The sequence below is a fragment of the Staurois parvus genome, unplaced genomic scaffold (genome assembly GCF_062004578.1).
Source record: "Staurois parvus isolate SC_StPar_1 unplaced genomic scaffold, SC_StPar_1.0 ptg000647l, whole genome shotgun sequence".
NCBI lineage: Eukaryota > Metazoa > Chordata > Amphibia > Anura > Ranidae > Staurois > Staurois parvus.
The window spans coordinates 1,969,462-1,992,949 of NW_028318443.1; the positions used below are offsets into that span (position 1 = coordinate 1,969,462).

The following is a 23,488-nucleotide window of genomic DNA, read 5'->3' on the forward strand; positions in this document are numbered from 1 at the left end:
CAGATGCTTTGGGCCTCATAACAATTTCATGGCTTAGGGCAGCTGCCCCCTTTGCCCCACGTTAAAGACAGCCTTGTCCAGGGGCGGACTGGCCATTTGTAAACTCGGGCACTGCCCGAGGGCCCGGGGTCAGTAGGGGGCCCCATGAGATGCCCCTGGTACCTTTTTCATAGGTTTTTTTGAGTTTGGTCAAGGACACAGGGGCCCCATGATCCCCTATTGCCCGGGGGCCCCATGAGTTGTCAGTCCGCCCCTGGCCTTGCCCTTACTAAATAGTTGATCCTGCAAAGAGAACATGAAGTACCATACTGCCTAACATCCAATTTAAACACTGATCACCCAGGACAGAAATCCTTCCACTTTCCTCTCAGCAGTCATGGATGGTGCTGAGGGACCAGTATAGTGCTCCATTGCTACACAGACACAGACAGCTCAGATCCTCCCAGTTGGAAGGCAATTCCTCCTAAAAAACAACAATAGTCATTGGAGAGTGACAATGGTTTATAAGACATATAAACGTTGTATAACATAACAACTTCACCATGGATGGTCCCAGAACGGTCATCAGACAGTCCAGCCTTCTCGGGTTGTTTCTGTTTTTTTCAGTGTTGGGCAGTTTATGAACATCTTGTCTTAAGTCAGGTTTGGCAATTCCTGAAGAGGTCTAGAGATGACCCGTATTCCTGGGTGACCTGAGCCCCGGCTCTGTGCAGGCTAGAAGAGGCACAGCAATGGACAGGATACTGCAACTTTTTTAGCACAAATTATAATGTATCATTGGAGAGCAGGGGCTGACTGACTATTTGGAAACTCGGGCACTGCCCGAGGGCCAGTAGTCATGAGATGCCCCTGGTACCTTTTTCATAGGCTTTTTTGAGTTTGGGCAAGAACACAGGGGCCCCATGATCCCCTATTGCCCGGGGGCCCCATGAGTTGTCAGTCCGCCCCTGTTGGAGAGACATTAGTTACAAGGATTATAAAATGATGTAACAAGTCAGGCAGGTTGTTAGGAAGTTTTACAGTGTGCAAAAATAGTAGTAGGCAGAGGCATCCCCAGGGTTGGTGTCACCCGGTTTGGTAACACTTGGTGTCACCCCTCCAACAATCCCCACGGGATGAATCGGATCTGCGGATTGAGCATAATGGATCGGAGTCGGATCCATTATGCTCCAAAATCCGCAGATCCGATCCACCTTGCGAAGATCGTCGGCTTGCAACCTATACGGGGTTAACTGATCTTTCAACACCGGTTCGGTCTGCAAATGCTCAAGAAGTGGTCAGATGGAGGAGGTTCCTGCTATCGTGGCTGCATTTCCTGGTTGCAGACAAGTCCCGGATCTTGCACAGCCTTACCTACATCAGTTAACCCCGTATAGGTTGCAAGCCGACGATCCCCGCATGATGGATCGGATCTGCGGATTGGGGAGCATAATGGATCGGACTCTAATCCATTATGCTCAATCAGCAGATCCGATCCATGTTGTGGGGATCATCGGCTTGCTTTAAAACTTTCCTTTTCGTGGAGCTCATGGAGAGGGTCCGGTGTCACCCAGTGCGATAGGTGTCACCTGGTGCGGCGCGCATCCCCTCACCCGCCTAGGGACGCCACTGGTAGTAGGTACATCCTGAAATAGTTATACTCAGAAGTCACTGAGCACAACGTGAATAACATACCAATAATGTAGAGTACATTTTAAAGGAGAAATATAGTCAAAGCAACCTTGGCTATACTTCCCCTGGGGATCACAGGAGTGTGATTCGTTCTGCACTCCTGTGCCCCATTTTCAGCTGACAGCGGGCTAAAGTCCACTGTCAGCTGATGTCACTCAGCCAGTCCAGGCTCTGGAAAGATCCTGACTTTAAAGTGGATCAGCCCTGCATCTGAGCACCACAAACCAAAAATGTTATTTATTTCATTGTTAACCCCCCTGGCGGTATTCCCGAGTGTAGCTCGGGGTAAAGTTTCAGTACCACAAGCGGTAACCCTGAGCTACACTCGGGAATACACTGCAGTGTTGCTCCAGGATCTCTTCTTCTCTTACCTTGTCCTTCGCTCCCGCGATGTCCCTCCTGCAGTGTCCCCTGTAATGTCCTCCAGCCAATGCCGGCATCTGTCTTCCAGGTTCCATCCCCTGCGAGCATCGGTAAGTACGGGGGACGGAACCGGCGAGAAATTCAAAAATGTTAAAAGTGACATTCACTAAATACACTAAAATCACATAGTATAACATTCCTGTATCAAACCATTTCACATACATTTTGTCCCGAGTGCTTTGTCCGGCGCCCTGCCTGCATTTTTACTGTTCTTTCTGTCTGGAAACTGAGAAACGTCCATGGCGTCCAAAAAGCGTCCCTTTAGGTCAAAAGCGGTTTTAGACCGGCTAGAGAACAGCGATAGTAAATCAGAACCACTTGCAGAATTGAGTGATAATGATTCGTGGGGGAAATTCCTCATCAGACACTGAAAACGATTCTGCGACTGAGCTCAGCGATGTGCGAACTTGGCGCTATATTTCACATTTCAGTGTTTTTGGTTTGATGACATCATTGAATTAAATTTATTATTATATTGTTATGTTTTATGATTTTTTATTAAATTATAATTTATGATTTCTTGTTTCAAATTTTATCCTACCCTGGATGTTTACTAGACTCTTGTTCGGACAGATTTCAGTGAGTTATTCCTAAGAATTACAGGCCTACAATAAAAAACTACATATTTCCATGCAAAAAAATGTACCGCTTTGAGCACAGAAATATGGACATAATCAAACCGCTAGGGAGGTTAATATTCACTGACCATTCAAGCACTCGAGCACTGCCCGAGGGCCCGGGGTCAGTAGGGGGCACAATGAAATGCCCCTGGTACCTTTTTTTATAGGCTTTTTTGGGTGTGCTTTGAGTGTGGGCAAGGACACAGGGGCCCCATGATCCCCTATTGCCTGGGGGCCCCATGAGTTGTCACTCCACCCCTGATTCAAAGCAAACTCATCCATCCATCCATGTCTTTATGCCCATGCTTTATTTTGGTGAGAATCTTTTTGAAAAACACCCTGGCATTTCTGGCAGTGGCCATCTTGAGTTAGGGCAGATTATTAATTTAGCATTTTATTCCTGGAATTCATCTGCCTTTAGCTCAGACATTAGCTAAACTGAGAACCCTCCCTCCCTTCCTGAAGACTCCTGGGATATATGACATCATTTGCCTAGGCATGGACACAAGGTAGTAACCGAAGAAAAGAAAAAAAAAGACGTTTAAAACAAGTAAATATGATATACTTTCCTATCCATGTACTAATGCTAGCAGTGTAAGGATTGACAATCGTCCATGTTGACTGAAAGAGTGAAGTTCCACTTTAAGACCAAACCTTTTCTGACACTTTCTGTTTCCATGTAAAAATCAGTTTTAATGCTAGAAAATTACTTAGAACGCCCAAACATTATATATTTTTTTAAAACCGGAGGCCATAGAAAATAAAATGGTTGGTGTTGCAATTTTTTGTGTCACGCAGTATATGTGGAGCGGTTTTTCGAACGCAATATTCTTGGAAAAAATACACTTTTTAAAATTTTTATGCACAAAGAACACCATATAATAACCAATTGTTTCGTAAAATATAAAAGATGATGTTACGCTGAGTAAATAGATACCAACCATGTCACACTTTAAAACTGCGCACATCCACGCAACTGCGACAAACAACCTACATTTTATTATTCATAGGCGAAGCTATGAAAGATTTTACAGGTGACCACTTTAGATTTACACAGGAGGTCTGGTGCTAGAATTACTGCCCTTCATCTGACCTTCACGGTCATACCTCACATATGTGGGATGATTGCTGTTTGCATGCATGCGGACCATGGCTGGATCTAAGGGGGTGATGGGGTGGGCTATGCCCCCCAAGATTTTAGTTGTTGCCCCCCAAAGCCAATCCTAACCTGTCACTAAACAACCCTAACCTGCCACTATACTGTCCTAATCAGACACTATACTACACTAATCAGATACTTTACCACCCTAATCAGATACTTTACCTCCCTAGCCTGACACTATACCGTCCTAGCCTGACACTATACCCCCCTAGCCTGACACTGTACCGCCCTAGCCTGACACTGTACCGCCCTAGCCTGACACTATACCCCCCTAGCCTGACACTGTACCGCCCTAGCCTGACACTATACCCCCCTAGCCTGACACTGTACCGCCCTAGCCTGACACTATACCCCCCTAGCCTGACACTGTACCGCCCTAGCCTGACACTATACCCCCCTAGCCTGACACTGTACCCCCCTAGCCTGACACTGTACCCCCCTAGCCTGACACTATACCGTCCTAGCCTGACACTATACCGCCCTAGCCTGACACTATACCGCCCTAGCCTGACACTATACCGCCCTAGCCTGACACTGTACCGCCCTAGCCTGTCACTAAACCGCCCTAGCCTGACACTATACCGTCCTAGCCTGACACTGTACCGCCCTAGCCTGACACTATACCGTCCTAGCCTGACACTATACCGTCCTAGCCTGACACTAAACCGCCCTAGCCTGACACTGTACCGTCCTAGCCTGACACTATACAGCCCTAGCCTGACACTATACCGCCCTAGCCTGACACTATACCGTCCTAGCCTGACACTAAACCGCTCTAGCCTGACACTGTACCGTCCTAGCCTGACACTGTACCCCCCTAGCCTGACACTAAACCGCCCTAGCCTGACACTTTACCCCCCTAGCCTGACACTGTACCCCCCTAGCCTGACACTGTACCCCCCTAGCCTGACACTAAACCGCCCTAGCCTGACACTATACCCCCCTAGCCTGACACTATACCCCCCTAGCCTGACACTAAACCGCCCTAGCCTGACACTAAACCGCCCTAGCCTGACACTATACCCCCCTAGCCTGACACTATACCCCCCTAGCCTGACACTGTACCGCACTAGCCTGACACTATACCATCCTAGCCTGACACTATACCGTCCTAGCCTGACACTGTACCGTCCTAGCCTGACACTATACCGCCCTAGCCTGTCACTGTACCCCCCTAGCCTGACACTGTACCCCCCTAGCCTGACACTGTACCCCCCTAGCCTGACACTATACCCCCCTAGCTTGACACTATACCGCCCTAGCCTGACACTATACCGCCCCAGCCTGACACTATACCGCCCTAGCCTGACACTATACCCCCCTAGCCTGACACTAAACCGCCATAGCCTGACACTAAACTGTCCTAGCCTGACACTGTACAGCCCTAGCCTGACACTATACCGTCCTAGCCTGACACTATACCGCCCTAGCCTGACACTAAACCGTCCTAGCCTGACACTATACAGCCCTAGCCTGACACTATACCGTCCTAGCCTGACACTGTACCGCCCCAGCCTGACACTGTACCCCCCTAGCCTGACACTGTACCGCCCTAGCCTGACACTGTACCCCCCCTAGCCTGACACTGTACCCCCCTAGCCTGACACTATACCCCCCTAGCTTGACACTATACCGCCCTAGCCTGACACTATACCGCCCCAGCCTGACACTATACCGCCCTAGCCTGACACTATACCGTCCTAGCCTGACACTAAACCGCCCTAGCCTCACACTATACCGCCCTAGCCTCACACTATACCGCCCTAGCCTCACACTATACCGCCCTAGCCTCACACTATACCGCCCTAGCCTGACACTATACCGTCCTAGCCTGACACTATACCGTCCTAGCCTGACACTGTACCCCCCTAGCCTGACACTATACCGCCCTAGCCTGACACTGTACCGCCCTAGCCTGACACTGTACCCCCCTAGCCTGACACTATACCGCCCCAGCCTGACACTATACCCCCCTAGCCTGACACTATACCGCCCTAGCCTGACACTATACCACCCTAGCCTGACACTGTACCGCCCTAGCCTGACACTGTACCGTCCTAGCCTGACACTATACCGCCCTAGCCTGACACTATACTGTCCTTGATCTCAATTATGCATTGTTTGGGGAGGAGTTCTGCTGCCTGTGCCCAGGCTGTGTGCAGTGCAGGGATGGGAGAAGGAGCAGTGTCCCTGTCCTCTTCCCTGCCAGCAGTGACCCCTGTCCTCTTTCCTGCCAGCAGTGACCCCTGTCCTCTGCCCTGCTGACTTCCTATCCTCTGCCCCCCTGACATTTGTTGATGCACCCCTACATCAGACAGGCTAGATCCAGCCCTGATGGGGCGTATTTACCACAAGGCAAACAAGGCAGTTTCCTAGGGCTGCATTTTTCAGGGGGGCAGCGCTGCCCCCTGGAAGAAGGGACACTTGTGTCATGGGGACCAGGTGGGATCTGAGAGAGGCTGCGGACTTCTTGATGGTGTATGCAGAACTCTTGTTCCCAGGGATGTCCAGAGCTGTGAAGGTGAGAGACTTTCTCTCCGGGGGGGATAATGTGTGTTAGTGGAAGGTCCTGTTGGGTGGGTGGGGGCAGGGGTGTTGTTGGTCAACGTCAGGCTCTCCCCGTGGGGGTGGGCAATTTTTGTCTTGCCTAGGGCATCACAAAACCTAAATACACCACTGGGACCAACATACGCGTTTGCCTTTTGTGCGCAAGTATGGAGGGATGGGGGTTCCCTGTTACATTGTCGCTTGTAATTTTTTTTATCACTTTTATTTTTATAATAGAAATATCTATATATGAATATAAATATCTCCATGTGACAGCAATAGGCAGTGACAGGGACTCTTTATAGAGAGATCTGACACTATCTATCAGACCCCAGATCTTTCCTTTGCCCTTAGAAACACCTGATCACACCAAGATCGGTGTGATCAGATACTTTGGCCATCACTCATTGCTTCCAGTTTCCTGTATCATAGAGGTGATCAGAGATGATCTGGTCTCTGTTTGCCTCTATGATCAGCCAGTGGAAGTGCTGGCTCGTCACCCGGGTCTCCTAGTGAGATGAGAGCATGAGAGACCCAAGGAAAGTGGTCAGAGGTGGTGGTTGGGGGAACGTCTTCTGCTGCCTGTAAAAGCAATCCAGTGGCTAATTATCCTAAATATACAACACCAGGATGATGCCTGAAACCATCAATATTGTCAGTGCCAAGATATCAATATTATCAGGGCCTAGATATAGTAACTAATTACACTGTTCAACAAATTTTTATTTTTTGCCAGTTTTGGAAACAAAAGGATCCATTTCTTAATGAATTTCACATTCTGAGTTCAAATATAACAATGAAATTTGTCAATTGGCTCTAGTTTTTCTGTAAACGGAAAGTTTTCTACTATAGGCGTAATGACTACATAATGCACAATAATTATACAGATAGATGTCTTTCCACAAATATAAAGCAAGTGATATTGACTACATAACAAAGCCTAAATGGCATAATATATTGCATAGGATTACCAAGAAAAATTATAGCCATAAGCTAAGTTGAATCATTTTAATACTTAGGATTCTCACTAGTTTTGTCTTCAGTTTGTGTCGGTTTTGCTTCTCTTGGCTTTTCTCTTGTATTCGAGGAAAGGGCTATCTCTTACAACTGCACGTGACTACATGCTTCAGGTTCTTCCTCACTTGACTCAACCACGAAGGATTCTGGTGCTTTAGGAATTGGTAGCCCCTCTCCATGAGGAACTGGACGTATTGCCGATGGAATATTTGGATAGTGCACAGATAACTTTTTCTTCTTATTTAGCCCTTTTACAATTGGAGGCACCATACAAAAGTAACAATTACTAACATGATCTGTTGGCTCTCTCCAAATCATTGGCACAGCAAAAGGTATAGATGCCTTTTTTCCATTCAACCATTGCTCCAGTGCCATCCCACAAGAATTGCAGCATATATGTGGTGCCCAGCTCTTGTCCTGGTCTCCTATCTTGCAGCCAAAATACAAGTTGTAGGCTTTCTTAATCATTCCTGTTATCCTCCTTTTTTGTGAGATAAAAGTTATTTCACCGCAGATATAGCAGAAATTATCTGCTTTATTCACACAAGTTCGAGGCATTACTGAGAAGCCTATATAAGCATAAAACGAAATGTAAAGACGCTGTCCAACTACAATCAGCTACAGATACTGCAGCTTTTATGCAGTGAAGTGATGCAATTAAAGGCTAATATTGCATCATCTCAGTATACATGCAATTTTCTATTGGTCACCAGTATCAATTGCGCAATATGCAGCTGAAGTTGCATCATAATTTTGAATGGCTTACGTCATTAGATGGGTGAATATATCATGGAAACTAGAGCCAATCAACATTTTTTAGGGTCATTTTCGTTTTCAACACCCCAAAATTATGTAAGATTAGCTAATTTTATGCCCAAAACTTTTTACCTGTTGAACAGTGTTATAGGAGAAGACAAGATAGTACATATTTATAATTCAAGGAGGGGGAAATCCGAAAAAAAAAAACAACGAAGGAAACCCACACAGGAACAGAGAGAACATGAAAACTCCAGGCAGGTAGAACCACGGTTGGGATTCAAACCTATGACCCTAGTGCTTCTAGACAGAAGTGCTAACCACTTATCCCCAGTGCTGCTCACTGCTTGATTAAAAACACGTTTCACTGCAAAAACGACCTGAAACACAGACTTTTTTTTTTTAAAAGGAAATTATTCAGATTGAGATGTTGCTTTATGTAATCCTGTTAATTGTGAAAGAAAAAAAAAAATCAGTTCTGAAGTCTAATAGGCACCACCAGTGAACTTTGTCAAACTGAATGCGGATAGATACTCTCAACTTTAGTTGAAAGGTTGGAAGTTCACAATTGCCTAAAATGACTTTGTTTATTGTAGCATGAAAGGCACCCTTGACAGTAAACACCTGATCTCAGGGCCACATACTTTTGGCCCTAAAGGTTAGGTGTTCACAGACCTTATTGTGTGAATTGGATAAACATAACATCCGGACAACTGGAATTTTGAGAAGGACAGGTGAGCAATGTTGGCCTCGTACTGACTGAGTAATGCATATATGCGGTGGCAGAAATAGTGGGCTTCAGCACCCAATCATTGTACATATGCATCAACGCGCACTCCCGGCACACTGACTGAGCTGTCAATGACAGATTCTGATTGGAAGCCATCAAGATAGGCCAATTATAGCGGTCACATAAAAACAGAAGCCACGCTGCTTCCTGGGCATTAAAGCCCACTTAATGGGCCATTTTGAGCAGGCCTTATGGGGTTAGCTCTTAAATTAATTATACGAAGGGCGTTCAAATCAAATCGGGACTTTTAAGTTTATATAAGAAAAGAACAAAATTTAAGGAGTGGAAACTGCATTTATTTTTCAACATACTCCCCTGCTACATTTATACACTTATCCCAGCATTTAACTAATGCCTGGAAATCTTCAGCATAGAAAGATTTGTCAGTACGCCAGAACCATCCTAGGACAGCCGTCTTCAATTCGGCACCATTGTGTTCACCGTTCCCACAGAAAGATTTATCTCTTGTGAGATTTCCCAATAGGTTATACATCGATTATCCAGGATCAGGTGTTCCACACACTAAATGTTCACAGGAATGACTGCTGTGGGCTGGAAACCACCATGGCCAGGCTCATCACTGATGGACGTACAGTCATCTTTGAAATGTTTACACCATTCAAATGGTTTACTGAATGTCTTATCACCGTACTGTACTTGAAGTCTTCTGTAGATATTCGCGAGTTGCCCCATTCAGATGTCTTACTGCGGCTTAACGTCTCATCACCGTATTGTGCTTGAAGTCTTCTGTAGATATCCGCGGGTATCACCATTCAAAAGTCTTACTGCGGCTGAACGTCTCATCACCGTACTGTGCTTGAAGTCTTCTGTGATATCCACGGGTTGCACCATTCAAATGTCTTACTGCGGCTGAATGTCTCATCACCATACTGTGCTTGAAGTCTTCTGTAGATATTCGCGGGTATCACCATTCAGATGTCTTACTGCGGCTGAACGTCTCATCACCATACTGTGCTTGAAGTCTTCTGTAGATATCCGTGGGTATCACCATTCAAATGTCTTACTGCGGCTGAATGTCTCATCACCGTGCTGTGCTTGAAGTCTTCTGTAGATATCCCAGGGTTGCACCATTCAAAAGTCTTACTGTGGCTGAATGTCTCATAACCATACTGAGCTTGAAGTCTTCTGTAGATATCCGCGAGTTGCACCAGTCAAGTGTCTTACTGCGGCTGAATGTCTCATCACTGTACTGTGCTTGAAGTCTTCTGTAGATATCCGCGAGTTGCACCATTCAAATGTCTTACTGCGGCTGAACATCTCATCACCGTACTGTGCTTGAAGTCTTCTGTAGATATCCCAGGGTTGCACCATTAAAATGTCTTACTGTGGCTGAATGTCTCATCGCCGTACTTTGCTTGATGTCTTCTATAGATATCCCAGGGTTGCACCATTCAAATGTCTTACTGCGGCTGAACGTCTCATCACCATACTGTGCTTGAAGTCTTCTGTAGATATCCACGAGTTGCACCAGTCAAGTGTCTTACTGCGGCTGAATGTCTCATCACCGTACTGTGCTTGAAGTCTTCTGTAGATATCCCAGGGTTGCACCATTAAAATGTCTTACTGTGGCTGAATGTCTCATCGCCGTACTTTGCTTGATGTCTTCTATAGATATCCCCGGGTTGCACCATTCAAATGTCTTACTGCGGCTGAACGTCTCATCACCATACTGTGCTTGAAGTCTTCTGTAGATATCCCAGGGTTGCACCATTCAAATGACTTACTGCGGCTAAAAGTCTAATCGCCGTACTGTGCTTGAAGTCTTCTGTAGATATATTCTATAGGTTTTACTCCTTCGTTTTCAAGAAACGTCATCACCACACTCTGTTCCATGCAAGCACTAACAATGTTATCTGCCATCTTGATTAACGGTCTCTGGACTGGCCCCCAACATGCGCCTATCAGTAATAGGACACACTTGCCACTTACTACTGGGTGTAGCATTCCTTTTTATACCTGTAAAATTTAAAGTCCCAGTTTGACTTGAATGCCTCTCGTAAAAAGCATTCCATTAAAATTTGCTGTTTTGTTCTGTGCATTGCTTTACTCTTTCTATACTATACTTTATACTTTATTTCTTTGAATCCGTCAGGTGAACATGACCCCAGTGTGGAGACCTTTCCTGTTATCTTTTCTGCTCCTGGAGAAAATGTGACACTTCTCAGTCGCATCAGAATTAGGAATGTAAATACTTTACCCAACATTACTGCCTGCCGTATAAGATCTAGGACAAAAACAGGAAACTGCGTGTTCAAAGATTCTATTTTATCTTTCAAAATAAATCAAGTGACTCATTCACACCAAGGATCTTATGGGTGGAATATAGAAACTTCTACAAGTCATGGAAAAACATCATCTAACGTTCTTGGACCAGAACTTCAAATTATAAGTACATTTTATGTATTTTTATGCATAATTTATTGTTATTCATTATTTTAGGTGGAAGTGACCCGTTTTGATAGAAGCAATATTAGCAACAGAACAGTTTCACTAGCAAAACTATTTTCTCATGTTTTCTTTATTTCCAAAGGTCAGGGCTCAACTTTAAAATGTATATACTGTGTACATTTTTCATTTTAGCTAAAAATATTTATATATTTATATATATTTTTTAGTTGAGTTGAGTAAATTTGAAATTTTGCTTTCCAGTTTCTCCTTATCTAATGTTATCAAAATGTAGTTGCTTACAGACCTCAGTAGCTTAAGCTGAAATGTACTCACACAAGTAAATCAGTGCAGGGACTCCTCACCTTGCTACCCTCCTTCTCTACAGCTCTGTCTGAGAAGGAGTGTCTGAAAGGACATGACTACTGCTAGTCTGTATCTTTGGATAACTAGTAGTGCTCTGTGAATCCTTTGTCCTGTGTTAAAAGCTTAAGTGTAGAGAAAAGATGATAACATATGTAAAGTAAAATGGAATAAAATCATTATAGTTTCACTTTAAATACATGGCTCAAAAAAATTAAAGGAACACTTTAAAACCCATCAGATCTCAATGGGAAAAAACCTCCTGCTGGATCTCTATACTGATATGGACGGGGTAATGTGTTGAGAATGTAAGGACGCCCCATCATTTGATGGAAATGAAAATTATCAACCTACAGAGGACTGAATTCAAAGACACCCCGAAAATCAAAGTGAAAAAATTATGCAGCAGGCGAGTCCATTTTGCTGAAATGTCATTGCAGCAACTCAGAATGGTCCTCAGTAGTTTGTATGGCCCCCACGTGCTTGTATGCATGCCTGACAACGTCGGGGGAGGCTCCTAATGAGACAATGGATGGTGTCCTGGGGGATTTCCTCCCAGATCTGGACCAGGGCATCACTGAGCTCCTGGACAGTCTGAGGTGCAACCTGGTGGCGTCGGATGGACCGAAACATGATATCCCAGAGATGTTTTATTGGATATAGGTCAGGTGAGCGTGGGGTCCATTCAATGGTATCAATTCCTTCATCCTCCAGGAACTGCGTGCATACTCTCGCCACATGAGACCGGGCATTGTCTGTACCAGATGGAACCCAGGACCCACTGCACCAGGGGGAACCCAGGACCCACTGCACCAGCGTAGGGTCTGACTATGGGTCCACGTATTTCATCCTGATACATAGTTAGAATGGCATTGTCTAGCCTGTAGAGGTCTGTGCGTCCCTCCATGGATATGCCTCCCCAGACCATCACTGACCCACCACCAAAACGGTCATGCTGAACGATGTTACAGGCAGCAGAACGTTCTCCACGGCTTCTCCAGACCCTTTCACGTCTGTCACATGTGCTCAGGGTGACCCTGCTTTCATCTGTGAAAAGCACAGGGCGCCAGTGGTTGACCTGCCAATTCTTGTGCTCAATGGCAAATGCCAATCAAGCTCTATGGTGCCAGGCAGTGAGCACAGGGCCCACTAGAGGACACCGGCCCTCAGGCCACCCTCATGAAGTCTGTTTCTGATTATCTGGTCAGGTGTTGCCTCATGTTACCAGTAGTGACACTGACCCTAGCCAAATGCAAAGCTAGTGAAAAATAGTCAGAATAAGATGAGTAGGGAAAAAATGTCAGTGGCCTCCACCTGTAAAACCATTCCTGTTTTGGGGGTCGTCTCATTGTTGCCCATCTAGTGCACCTGTTATTAATTTCATTACCACCAAAGCAGCTGAAACTGATTGCCAACCCCCTCTGCTAGTTACCTGACCAGATCAATGTCCCAAAAGTTTCATTGACTTGATGCTAGACTCTGATTAAAAAGTGTTCCTCTCATTTTTTTGAGCAGTGTATATATATATATATATATGGCTTCATTATTATCAAAATGATCAGTATTACTTATTACTATTGGTATTATTTAGTACACATCTGTAACAGGCACCACAGATGGGACCCAATTGGGCTCAGACTGGTTAACCAGGTTTTAGTTCTAGCAGCTGGTGCAGACAGTGCTGGACGTCGTGGAAAAGACATAGAAAGTTCAATGTTCCCACTTGAATATCAAAGGTAAAAGCCCTTAGACAGGACAGGAAGTGAAGGTAAATCTTCCCAGAGGGAACCCAGGCAGAAAAAAAAAGCTGCCGAGAGTTTAATTCTTTTCTTGACACCTTAGATATGATTTCACTGAATACTACACAGGGATGTAACTTTTAATTTTTGTTCTTAACTGTTAGATAAAACAAATTCATTAAACATCAGTCAGCCAGAGGAAGCTGAATTCCATCGACCCACAACAATCACTTGCAGCTTCACAGTACAGAATAAGAGCAATGTATTAATGACTGAAGTGTACTGGATGATCGGAGACCCAAGAGAGGACTACGTCTACCATCCAAACCCGGACTACATACACCCGGATTACAGGGGAAAGACCAGACTGGTAAATGGCTCCAATCTTCTCCTACAAGACGTCAATGGTTCAGATAACACCACCTTCTACTGCCGAGTGATAATACGAAGATGTTTGGCTACCATGAATAACCCGAACTTTGTGGGGACAATCTTAGAAGACGGTGCTGGAACACAAATTAGAGGTATGTGCTAACTTGTAAATGACAAAAATTGAAAGTAGTCTTCTACTGTTGCAGCAGCTGTTTTGCTTTTTGTTTTTCTTATGTTTTTACAAATTTTTGATAATTTAATTTTTTTTTTAGCAAAAAAAAAAGTATTTTGACATGTTGCACAATATTTGGGTTAATGTTCCTTTTAATTGGCTATTTCTTTTAATCCTCGAATCACAAAATACATAAAAATACTGAAAAGGATCTAAAATGTTGTGCTTAATTTTTATTACTACAATTTTGGTAACTTTGTGGATTTAGTTTTACAATAAAATGTCATTCAGTGACTCCACCTAATGTAAAACGACTACTTCATTCATCTCATGTTCTCATTTTACCTTTTCTGTGTGTAACCAATGGTCCACTTTAGGACCAGGCCTATTCGGACGCTTTTTTTTTTGCTAGAAAATTACTTAGAACCCCCAAACATTATATATATTTTTTAGTAGAGGCCCTAAAGAACAAAATGGCGGTTGTTGCAATTTTTTAAATCATCTGGTATTTATGTAGAGGTTTTTCATACGCAATTTTTTGGAAAAAACACATTTTAGTGAATTAAAAAACACAATATATAACCCTATTTATTTTTAAAATATGAAATATGTTGTTATACCGAGTAAATGATACCTAACATGTCATGCTTTAAAATTTTGCACGCTCATGGAATGGCGCCAAACTACGGTACTTAAAAATCTCCATAGTCGACTCTTTAAACGTTTTTACAAGTTATCAGCTTAGCGTTGCAGAGGGGGTCCGGTACTAGAATGATGGCTCTCGCTATAACATTTGCAGCGATACCTCACATGTGCCGTGCAAACATAGTTTACATACGTGGGCGTGACCTCCGTATATGTGTTAGCCACTGCATTCAAGCACAGGGGGATGGGGGCACTTTAAAAAAAAATTAAAATTTCTTTATTTTATTAAATTTTTTTAACATGCTGACAACCAGTGAGTCCTCCCCACTTAGCCAACTCAGCTGTCAGCTTGGAACTCCTGGCTGTTGGCTGAATGTAAGCAAAGGAGCAGGAATGGAGCTAAACAGAAATGGAACGCTCCCCAAAAAAAAAAGTTTATACTAGATTCACTCAAAACAAAAGTGTGGGCCTACTCGAAAAATCCATATTAGATCCTTACCAATGCATGCAGGCAAGGGAAAGCATGCTGTCGCCAAGCCCTACAAGGCCACAGGTCCTCACCATTGGGACTAGAGATGAGCGAATCGAAGTATCCGAAGTGGAATTCGAGTCGAATATCGGAAAAATTTCGATTCGTGCCGAATCCGAAAAATAGCCTAATTCGGACGCGCGAATCGAAATTTTTCAGAAAATGGCGGCTGACATGTGCGGCGACGGAGCGGGGATGTCTGGGAAGGCGCGCAGACAAGGCGCGCTGACCCATAATGCATTCCTCAACTACATGTGATCGCATCAGCCAATCAGCAGCCAGCCAGCCAGCACTGTGTAATGGTCGAGCTATAAATAGCGGCCATTTTGGAATTCTTCATTTGCCTGCAGTTATTGAACAGAGGCAGACCGCTCTGTACTAGGGACAGGGACAGAGTTAGGGCCACAGAAACGATAATTGGGGACAGAGAAAAGTTACTTAGGGACAGAGAACCATTACTCAGGGACACAGACTTGTTAATGAGGGCCACAGAATCGTTATTTAGGGACAAAGAAACGCTAGTTAGGGCCACAGAATTCATACTCAGGGACAGACAGAATTGTTACTCAGTGCCAGAGAATTGTTACTTAGGGCCACAGAAACGTTATTAGGGCCACAGAATTTTTACTCAGGGACAGACAGAATTGTTACTGAGTGCCAGAGAATTGTTACTTAGGGCCACAGAAACTTTACTTAGGGCCACAGAATTTTTACTCAGGGACAGACAGAATTGTTACTGAGTGCCAGAGAATTGTTACTCAGGGACAGACAGAATTGTTACTGAGTGCCAGAGAATTGTTACTTAGGGCCACAGAAACTTTACTTAGGGCCACAGAATTGTTACTCGCACAGACACAGAATTGTTACTCGCACAGACACAGAATTGTTACTGAAGGCCACAGAACTGTTACTTAGGGCCACAGAATTGTTACTCGCACAGACACAGAATTGTTACTCGCACAGACACAGAACTGTTACTGAGGGCCACAGAACTGTTACTTAGGGCCACAGAATTGTTACTCGCACAGACACAGAATTGTTACTCAGGGCCACAGAACTGTTACTTAGGGACAAAGAAACGCTAGTTAGGGCCACAGAATTCATAATCAGGGACAGACAGAATTGTTACGGAGTGCCAGAGAATTGTTACTCAGGGCCACAGAAACTTTACTTAGGGCCACAGAATTTTTACTCAGGGACAGACAGAATTGTTACTGAGTGCCAGAGAATTGTTACTCAGGGACAGACAGAATTGTTACTGAGTGCCAGAGAATTGTTACTTAGGGCCACAGAAACTTTACTTAGGGCCACAGAATTGTTACTCGCACAGACACAGAATTGTTACTCGCACAGACACAGAACTGTTACTGAGGGCCACAGAAACTTTACTTAGGGCCACAGAATTGTTACTCACACAGACACAGAATTGTTACTCGCACAGACACAGAACTGTTACTGAGGGCCACAGAACTGTTACTTAGGGCCACAGAATTGTTACTCGCACAGACACAGAATTGTTACTCAGGGCCACAGAACTGTTACTTAGGGACAAAGAAACGCTAGTTAGGGCCACAGAATTCATACTCAGGGACAGACAGAATTGTTACGGAGTGCCAGAGAATTGTTACTCAGGGACAGACAGAATTGTTACGGAGTGCCAGAGAATTGTTACTCAGGGCCACAGAAACTTTACTTAGGGCCACAGAATTTTTACTCAGGGACAGACAGAATTGTTACTGAGTGCCAGAGAATTGTTACTCAGGGACAGACAGAATTGTTACTGAGTGCCAGAGAATTGTTACTTAGGGCCACAGAAACTTTACTTAGGGCCACAGAATTGTTACTCGCACAGACACAGAATTGTTACTCGCACAGACACAGAACTGTTACTGAGGGCCACAGAAACTTTACTTAGGGCCACAGAATTGTTACTCACACAGACACAGAATTGTTACTCGCACAGACACAGAACTGTTACTGAGGGCCACAGAACTGTTACTTAGGGCCACAGAATTGTTACTCGCACAGACACAGAATTGTTACTCAGGGCCACAGAACTGTTACTTAGGGACAAAGAAACGCTAGTTAGGGCCACAGAATTCATACTCAGGGACAGACAGAATTGTTACAGAGTGCCAGAGAATTAGGGCCACAGAATTGTTACTCGCACAGACACAGAATTGTTACTCAGGGCCACAGAACTGTTACTTAGGGACAAAGAAACGCTAGTTAGGGCCACAGAATTCATACTCAGGGACAGACAGAATTGTTACGGAGTGCCAGAGAATTGTTACTCAGGGCCACAGAAACTTTACTTAGGGCCACAGAATTTTTACTCAGGGACAGACAAAATTGTTACTGAGTGCCAGAGAATTGTTACTCAGGGACAGACAGAATTGTTACGGAGTGCCAGAGAATTGTTACTCAGGGCCACAGAAACTTTACTTAGGGCCACAGAATTTTTACTCAGGGACAGACAGAATTGTTACTGAGTGCCAGAGAATTGTTACTCAGGGACAGACAGAATTGTTACTGAGTGCCAGAGAATTGTTACTTAGGGCCACAGAATTGTTACTCGCACAGACACAGAATTGTTACTCGCACAGACACAGAACTGTTACTGAGGGCCACAGAAACTTTACTTAGGGCCACAGAATTGTTACTCGCACAGACACAGAATTGTTACTCGCACAGACACAGAATTGTTACTGAGGGCCACAGAACTGTTACTTAGGGCCACAGAATTGTTACTCGCACAGACACAGAATTGTTACACAGGGACACAGAACTGTTACTGAGGGCCACAGAACCGTTACTTAGGGCCACAGAATTGTTACTCGCACAGACACAGAATTGTTACTCGCACAGACACAGAATTGTTACTCAGGGACACAGAACTGTTACTGAGGGCCACAGAACTGTTACTTAGGGCCACAGAATTGTTACTCGCACAGACACAGAATTGTTACACAGGGACACAGAATTGTTACTGAGGGCCACAGAACCGTTACTTAGGGCCACAGAATTGTTACTGAGGGCAACAGAACTGTTACTTAGGGCCACAGAATTGTTACTCGCACAGACACAGAATTGTTACTCAGGGACACAGAACTGTTACTGAGGGCCACAGAACTGTTACTTAGGGCCACAGAATTGTTACTCGCACAGACACAGAATTGTTACTCAGGGACACAGAACTGTTACTGAGGGCCACAGAACTGTTACTTAGGGCCACAGAATTGTTACTCGCACAGACACAGAATTGTTACTCAGGGACACAGAACTGTTACTGAGGGCCACAGAACTGTTACTTAGGGCCACAGAATTGTTACTCGCACAGACACAGAATTGTTACACAGGGACACAGAATTGTTACTGAGGGCCACAGAACCGTTACTTAGGGACACATAATTGTTACTGAGGGCCACAGAACTGTTACTTAGGGCCACAGAATTGTTACTCGCACAGACACAGAATTGTTACTCAGGGACACAGAACTGTTACTGAGGGCCACAGAACCGTTACTTAGGGCCACAGAATTGTTACTCAGGGACACAGAATCGTTTAATTAAAGAGTATGTCAGACAACATGCAGAGGAGTGGCAGAGGAGGCAATGTTTTAGGAGCGAGCAGACGTGGCAGCAGAGGAAGGGGTCGAGGCAGCACTATTCGCAGCCAGAGGCTAGTGCTCCCGGTGTCATCCAGTACAGTGAGGAAGAGCTAACAGAGGGCGGTCAGGAACTGGGGGAGACATGGCGAGGAGAGTGGCTCGGTAGTGGCGAGGAGAGTGGCTCGGTAGCCGGTGTAAAGACAGGTCTGTCTCCTGACCCACACGCAGCCGAGGGGGCTAGTAGTGAGGCGGAGACCCTAATTGATGATGATGAGGCTGATCGCACTTGGCAGCCTCGTCGTCATCAGGCTATTGCTTCCGCATCATCAGGAGAAGAGGGTGGCAGCTTGGCAGCGAGCAAAACAGTCGGTGGGTTGTCTCCATCGCCACACTCTGCCATGTGCCACTTTCAGGTCTCCTCACACACTGCTGGTGTGTTGAATTTTTTGACATAGGGTGCTGGCAGATTACGGGCCTCCCATAGCTGCTGCCAGGCCCCTAATCTGCCATGGGCCCCTATACCGCCTCCTCATGCTGCTGCCAGGTCCACAGTCTCTCATGCCATGTGCCACTTTCAGGTCTCCTCACACTGCTGGTGTGTTGAATTTTTTGACATAGGGTGCTGGCAGATTACGGGCCTCCCATAGCTGCTGCCAGGCCCCTAATCTGCCATGGGCCCCTATATACCGCCTCCTCATGCTGCTGCCAAGTCCAAAGTCTCTCATGGGTCCCTGTACGGCCTCCCATTGCTGCTGTCTCCATCGCCACACTCTGCCATGTGCCACTTTCAGGTCTCCTCACACACTGCTGGTGTGTTGAATTTTTTGACATAGGGTGCTGGCAGATTACGGGCCTCCCATAGCTGCTGCCAGGCCCCTAATCTGCCATGGGCCCCTATACCGCCTCCTCATGCTGCTGCCAGGTCCACAGTCTCTCATGCCATGTGCCACTTTCAGGTCTCCTCACACTGCTGGTGTGTTGAATTTTTTGACATAGGGTGCTGGCAGATTACGGGCCTCCCATAGCTGCTGCCAGGCCCCTAATCTGCCATGGGCCCCTATATACCGCCTCCTCATGCTGCTGCCAGGTCCAGAGTCTCTCATGGGTCCCTGTTCGGCCTCCCATTGCTGCTGTCTCCATCGCCACACTCTGCCATGTGCCACTTTCAGGTCTCCTCACACACTGCTGGTGTGTAGAATTTTTTGACATAGGGTGCTGGCAGATTACGGGCCTCCCATTGCTGCTGCCAGGCCCCTAATCTGCCATGGGCCCCTATACCGCCTCCTCATGCTGCTGCCAAGTCCAGAGTCTCTCATGGGTCCCTGTACGGCCTCCCATTGCTGCTGTCTCCATCGCCACACTCTGCCATGTGCCACTTTCAGGTCCTCATGCTGCTGCCAGATCCAGAGTCTCTCATGCCATGTGCCACTTTCAGGTCTCCTCACACTGCTGGTGTGTTCAATTTTTTGACATAGGGTGCTGGCAGATTACGGGCCTCCCATTGCTGCTGCCAGGCACGTAATCTGCCATGGGCCCCCGTACCGACTCCTCATGCTGTGACGTTGCAACAAGGTGGAATTCAACCCTACATATGTTAGACCGCCTTTACGAGCAGCGAAAGGCCATCACCGATTTCCTGATGTTACAAGCGGATAAAGGTACTCCCCTGTGTAACTTCGATGTCAGCCATTGGCAGCTCATGCGTGACACCTGCCGCTTGCTCAGGCCCTTTGAGGAGGCCACGCTATTCGTGAGTCGGCAGGACTATGGGATGAACGACGTCATTCCTCTGTTGCACGTCCTGGAACAAATGCTGTTAACAATGGCTGGTCAGGGTGCGGTAGACGTGGCGCACAGATCTCAACGCCACATGACCCCTGTGGGGGCAGGACAGGAAGAAGAGGAGGAGGTAGAGGAGGACATTTGTGCTCAGGAATTATTGAGTGAAATGGGTGGTTTTTCCACTCAGCGGACAGGAGTGGAGGAGCAGGAGCATCTGGTAGAGGAGGAGGAGGAGGAGACAGAGGACCCAGACGCACCATGGCAGTATGCTGTGGAGATGGAGGCAGGGAGTCCCTCGCATTCCTTGGCACAAATGGCCCATAGCATGCTCGGTTGCTTGCGTAGCGACAGCCGAATAATAACCATCAGACAGAGGGATGACTTTTGGCTGTCCACCTTGTTGGACCCTCGCTACCGTTCCAAAATGGTGGCCTTTTTCACACCTGCTGAGAGGGAGGCCAAAATAACGTACTATAAAAACCACCTATGTAGTCAGTTGGTCTCTGCCTTTGTGCGCCAACGTCCATCCTCAGACACTGTGGGCCCTGTGCGCTCGCGTTCCGCTGCCATGGCAGCAGGGGAGGGGTGGGGTGGTAGGAGCAGTGGCAGCTCCACCAGCAGCGGCTGCCTCAGTCTGCAGTCGATGATGAGTAGCTTTCTTCACCAGCGCAGTGAGGAAACTACTAACCAGCCGCAGCAGCAGCAGCAGCAGCATCAGGTGGACCTGGAGCAGGAGCTCAAACAACAGGCTTGGGCCTACTTGGACAGCACCCTGCCAACCGAGGTAGACAATCCCCTTGACTACTGGTCAACGAAACTTGACCTTTGGCCCCAACTAGCTGAATTTGCCCTTGAAAGGCTGTCATGCCCGGCCAGTAGCGTGGCATCGGAGCGCGTGTTTAGTGCGGCAGGAGGTATTGTAACTCCGCGGAGGACACGACTGTCCACCCAAAGTGTGGAGAGACTCACGTTTGTGAAAATGAATCAGGCGTGGATTAGTCTGGATTTCAAACCACCAGTTCCTGACACAACTGACTAAATCCGCCATGAATCATGCCTCAAACATGTGCCACTTTCAGGTCTCCTCACACACTGCTGGTGTGTAGAATTTTTTGACATAGGGTGCTGGCAGATTACGGGCCTCTCATAGCTGCTGCCAGGACCCTAATCTGCCATAGGCCCCTATATACCGCCTCCTCATGCTGCTGCCAGGTCCAGAGTCTCTCATGGGTCCCTGTACGGCCTCCCATTGCTGCTGTCTCCATCGCCACACTCTGCCATGTGCCACATTCAGGTCTCCTCACACTGCTGGTGTGTAGAATTTTTTGACATAGGGTGCTGGCAGATTACGGGCCTCCTATAGCTGCTGCCAGGCCCCTAATCTGCCATAGGCCCCTATATACCGCCTCCTCATGCTGCTGCCAGGTCCAGAGTCTCTCATGGGTCCCTGTACGGCCTCCCATTGCTGCTGTCTCCATCGCCACACTCTGCCATGTGCCACTTTCAGGTCTCCTCACACTGCTGGTGTGTAGAATTTTTTGACATAGGGTGCTGGCAGATTACGGGCCTCCCATAGCTGCTGCCAGGCCCCTAATCTGACATAGGCCCCTATATACCGCCTCCTCATGCTGCTGCCAGGTCCAGAGTCTCTCATGGGTCCCTGTACGGCCTCCCATTGCTGCTGTCTCCATCGCCACACTCTGCCATGTGCCACTTTCAGGTCTCCTCACACTGCTGGTGTGTAGAATTTTTTGACATAGGGTGCTGGCAGATTACGGGCCTCCCATAGCTGCTGCCAGGCCCCTAATCTGAGATAGGCCCCTATATACCGCCTCCTCATGCTGCTGCCAGGTCCAGAGTCTCTCATGGGTCCCTGTACGGCCTCCCATTGCTGCTGTCTCCATCGCCACACTCTGCCATGTGCCACTTTCAGGTCTCCTCACACTGCTGGTGTGTTCAATTTTTTGACATAGGGTGCTGGCAGATTACGGGCCTCCCATAGCTGCTGCCAGGCCCCCAATCTGCCATGGGCCCCTATACCGCCTCTTCATGCTGCTGCCAGGTCCACAGTCTCTCAATCCATGTGCCACTTTCAGGTCTCCTCACACTGCTGGTGTGTTGAATTTTTTGACATAGGGTGCTGGCAGATTACGGGCCTCCCATAGCTGCTGCCAGGCCCCTATTCTGCCATGGGCCCCTATACCGCCTCCTCATGCTGCTGCCAAGTCCAGAGTGTGTCATGGGTCCCTGTACGGCCTCCCATTGCTGCTGTCTCCATAGCCACACTCTGCCATGTGCCACTTTCAGGTCTCCTCACACTGCTGGTGTGTTGAATTTTTTGACATAGGGTACTGGCAGATTACGGGCCTCCCATTGCTGCTGCCAGGCACATAATCTGCCATGGGCCCCCGTACCGACTCCTCATGCTGTGACGTTGCAACAAGGTGGAATTCAACCCTACATATGTTAGACCGCCTTTACGAACAGCGAAAGGCCATCACCGATTTCCTGATGTTAAAAGCGGATAAAGGTACTCCCTGTGTAACTTAGATGTCAGCCATTGGCAGCTCATGCGTGACACCTGCGCTTGCTCAGGCCCTTTGAGGAGGCCACGCTATTCGTGAGTCGGCAGGACTATGGGATGAACGACGTCATTCCTCTGTTGCACGTCCTGGAACAAATGCTGTTAACAATGGCTGGTCAGGGTGCGGTAGACGTGGCGCACAGATCTCAACGCCACATGACCCCTGTGGGGGCAGGACAGGAAGAAGAGGAGGAGGTAGAGGAGGACATTGGTGCTCAGGAATTATTGAGTGAAATGGGTGGTTTTTCCACTCAGCGGACAGGAGTGGAGGAGCAGGAGCATCTGGTAGAGGAGGAGGAG

At 46.8% G+C, this 23,488-nt stretch overlaps 1 protein-coding gene across 1 annotated transcript in view; it reads left to right on the plus strand.

Moving 5' to 3' along the window:
* Positions 1–23,488, plus strand: part of LOC149448970 (uncharacterized) — a 56,470-nt gene that overhangs the window by 20,860 nt on the left and 12,122 nt on the right. The window contains exons 3-4 of the mRNA XM_089694022.1: positions 11,100–11,396; positions 13,659–14,018. Coding sequence (XP_089550148.1) covers positions 11,100–11,396; positions 13,659–14,018 — 657 coding nt within the window. The remainder of the gene's footprint in view (positions 1–11,099; positions 11,397–13,658; positions 14,019–23,488) is intronic.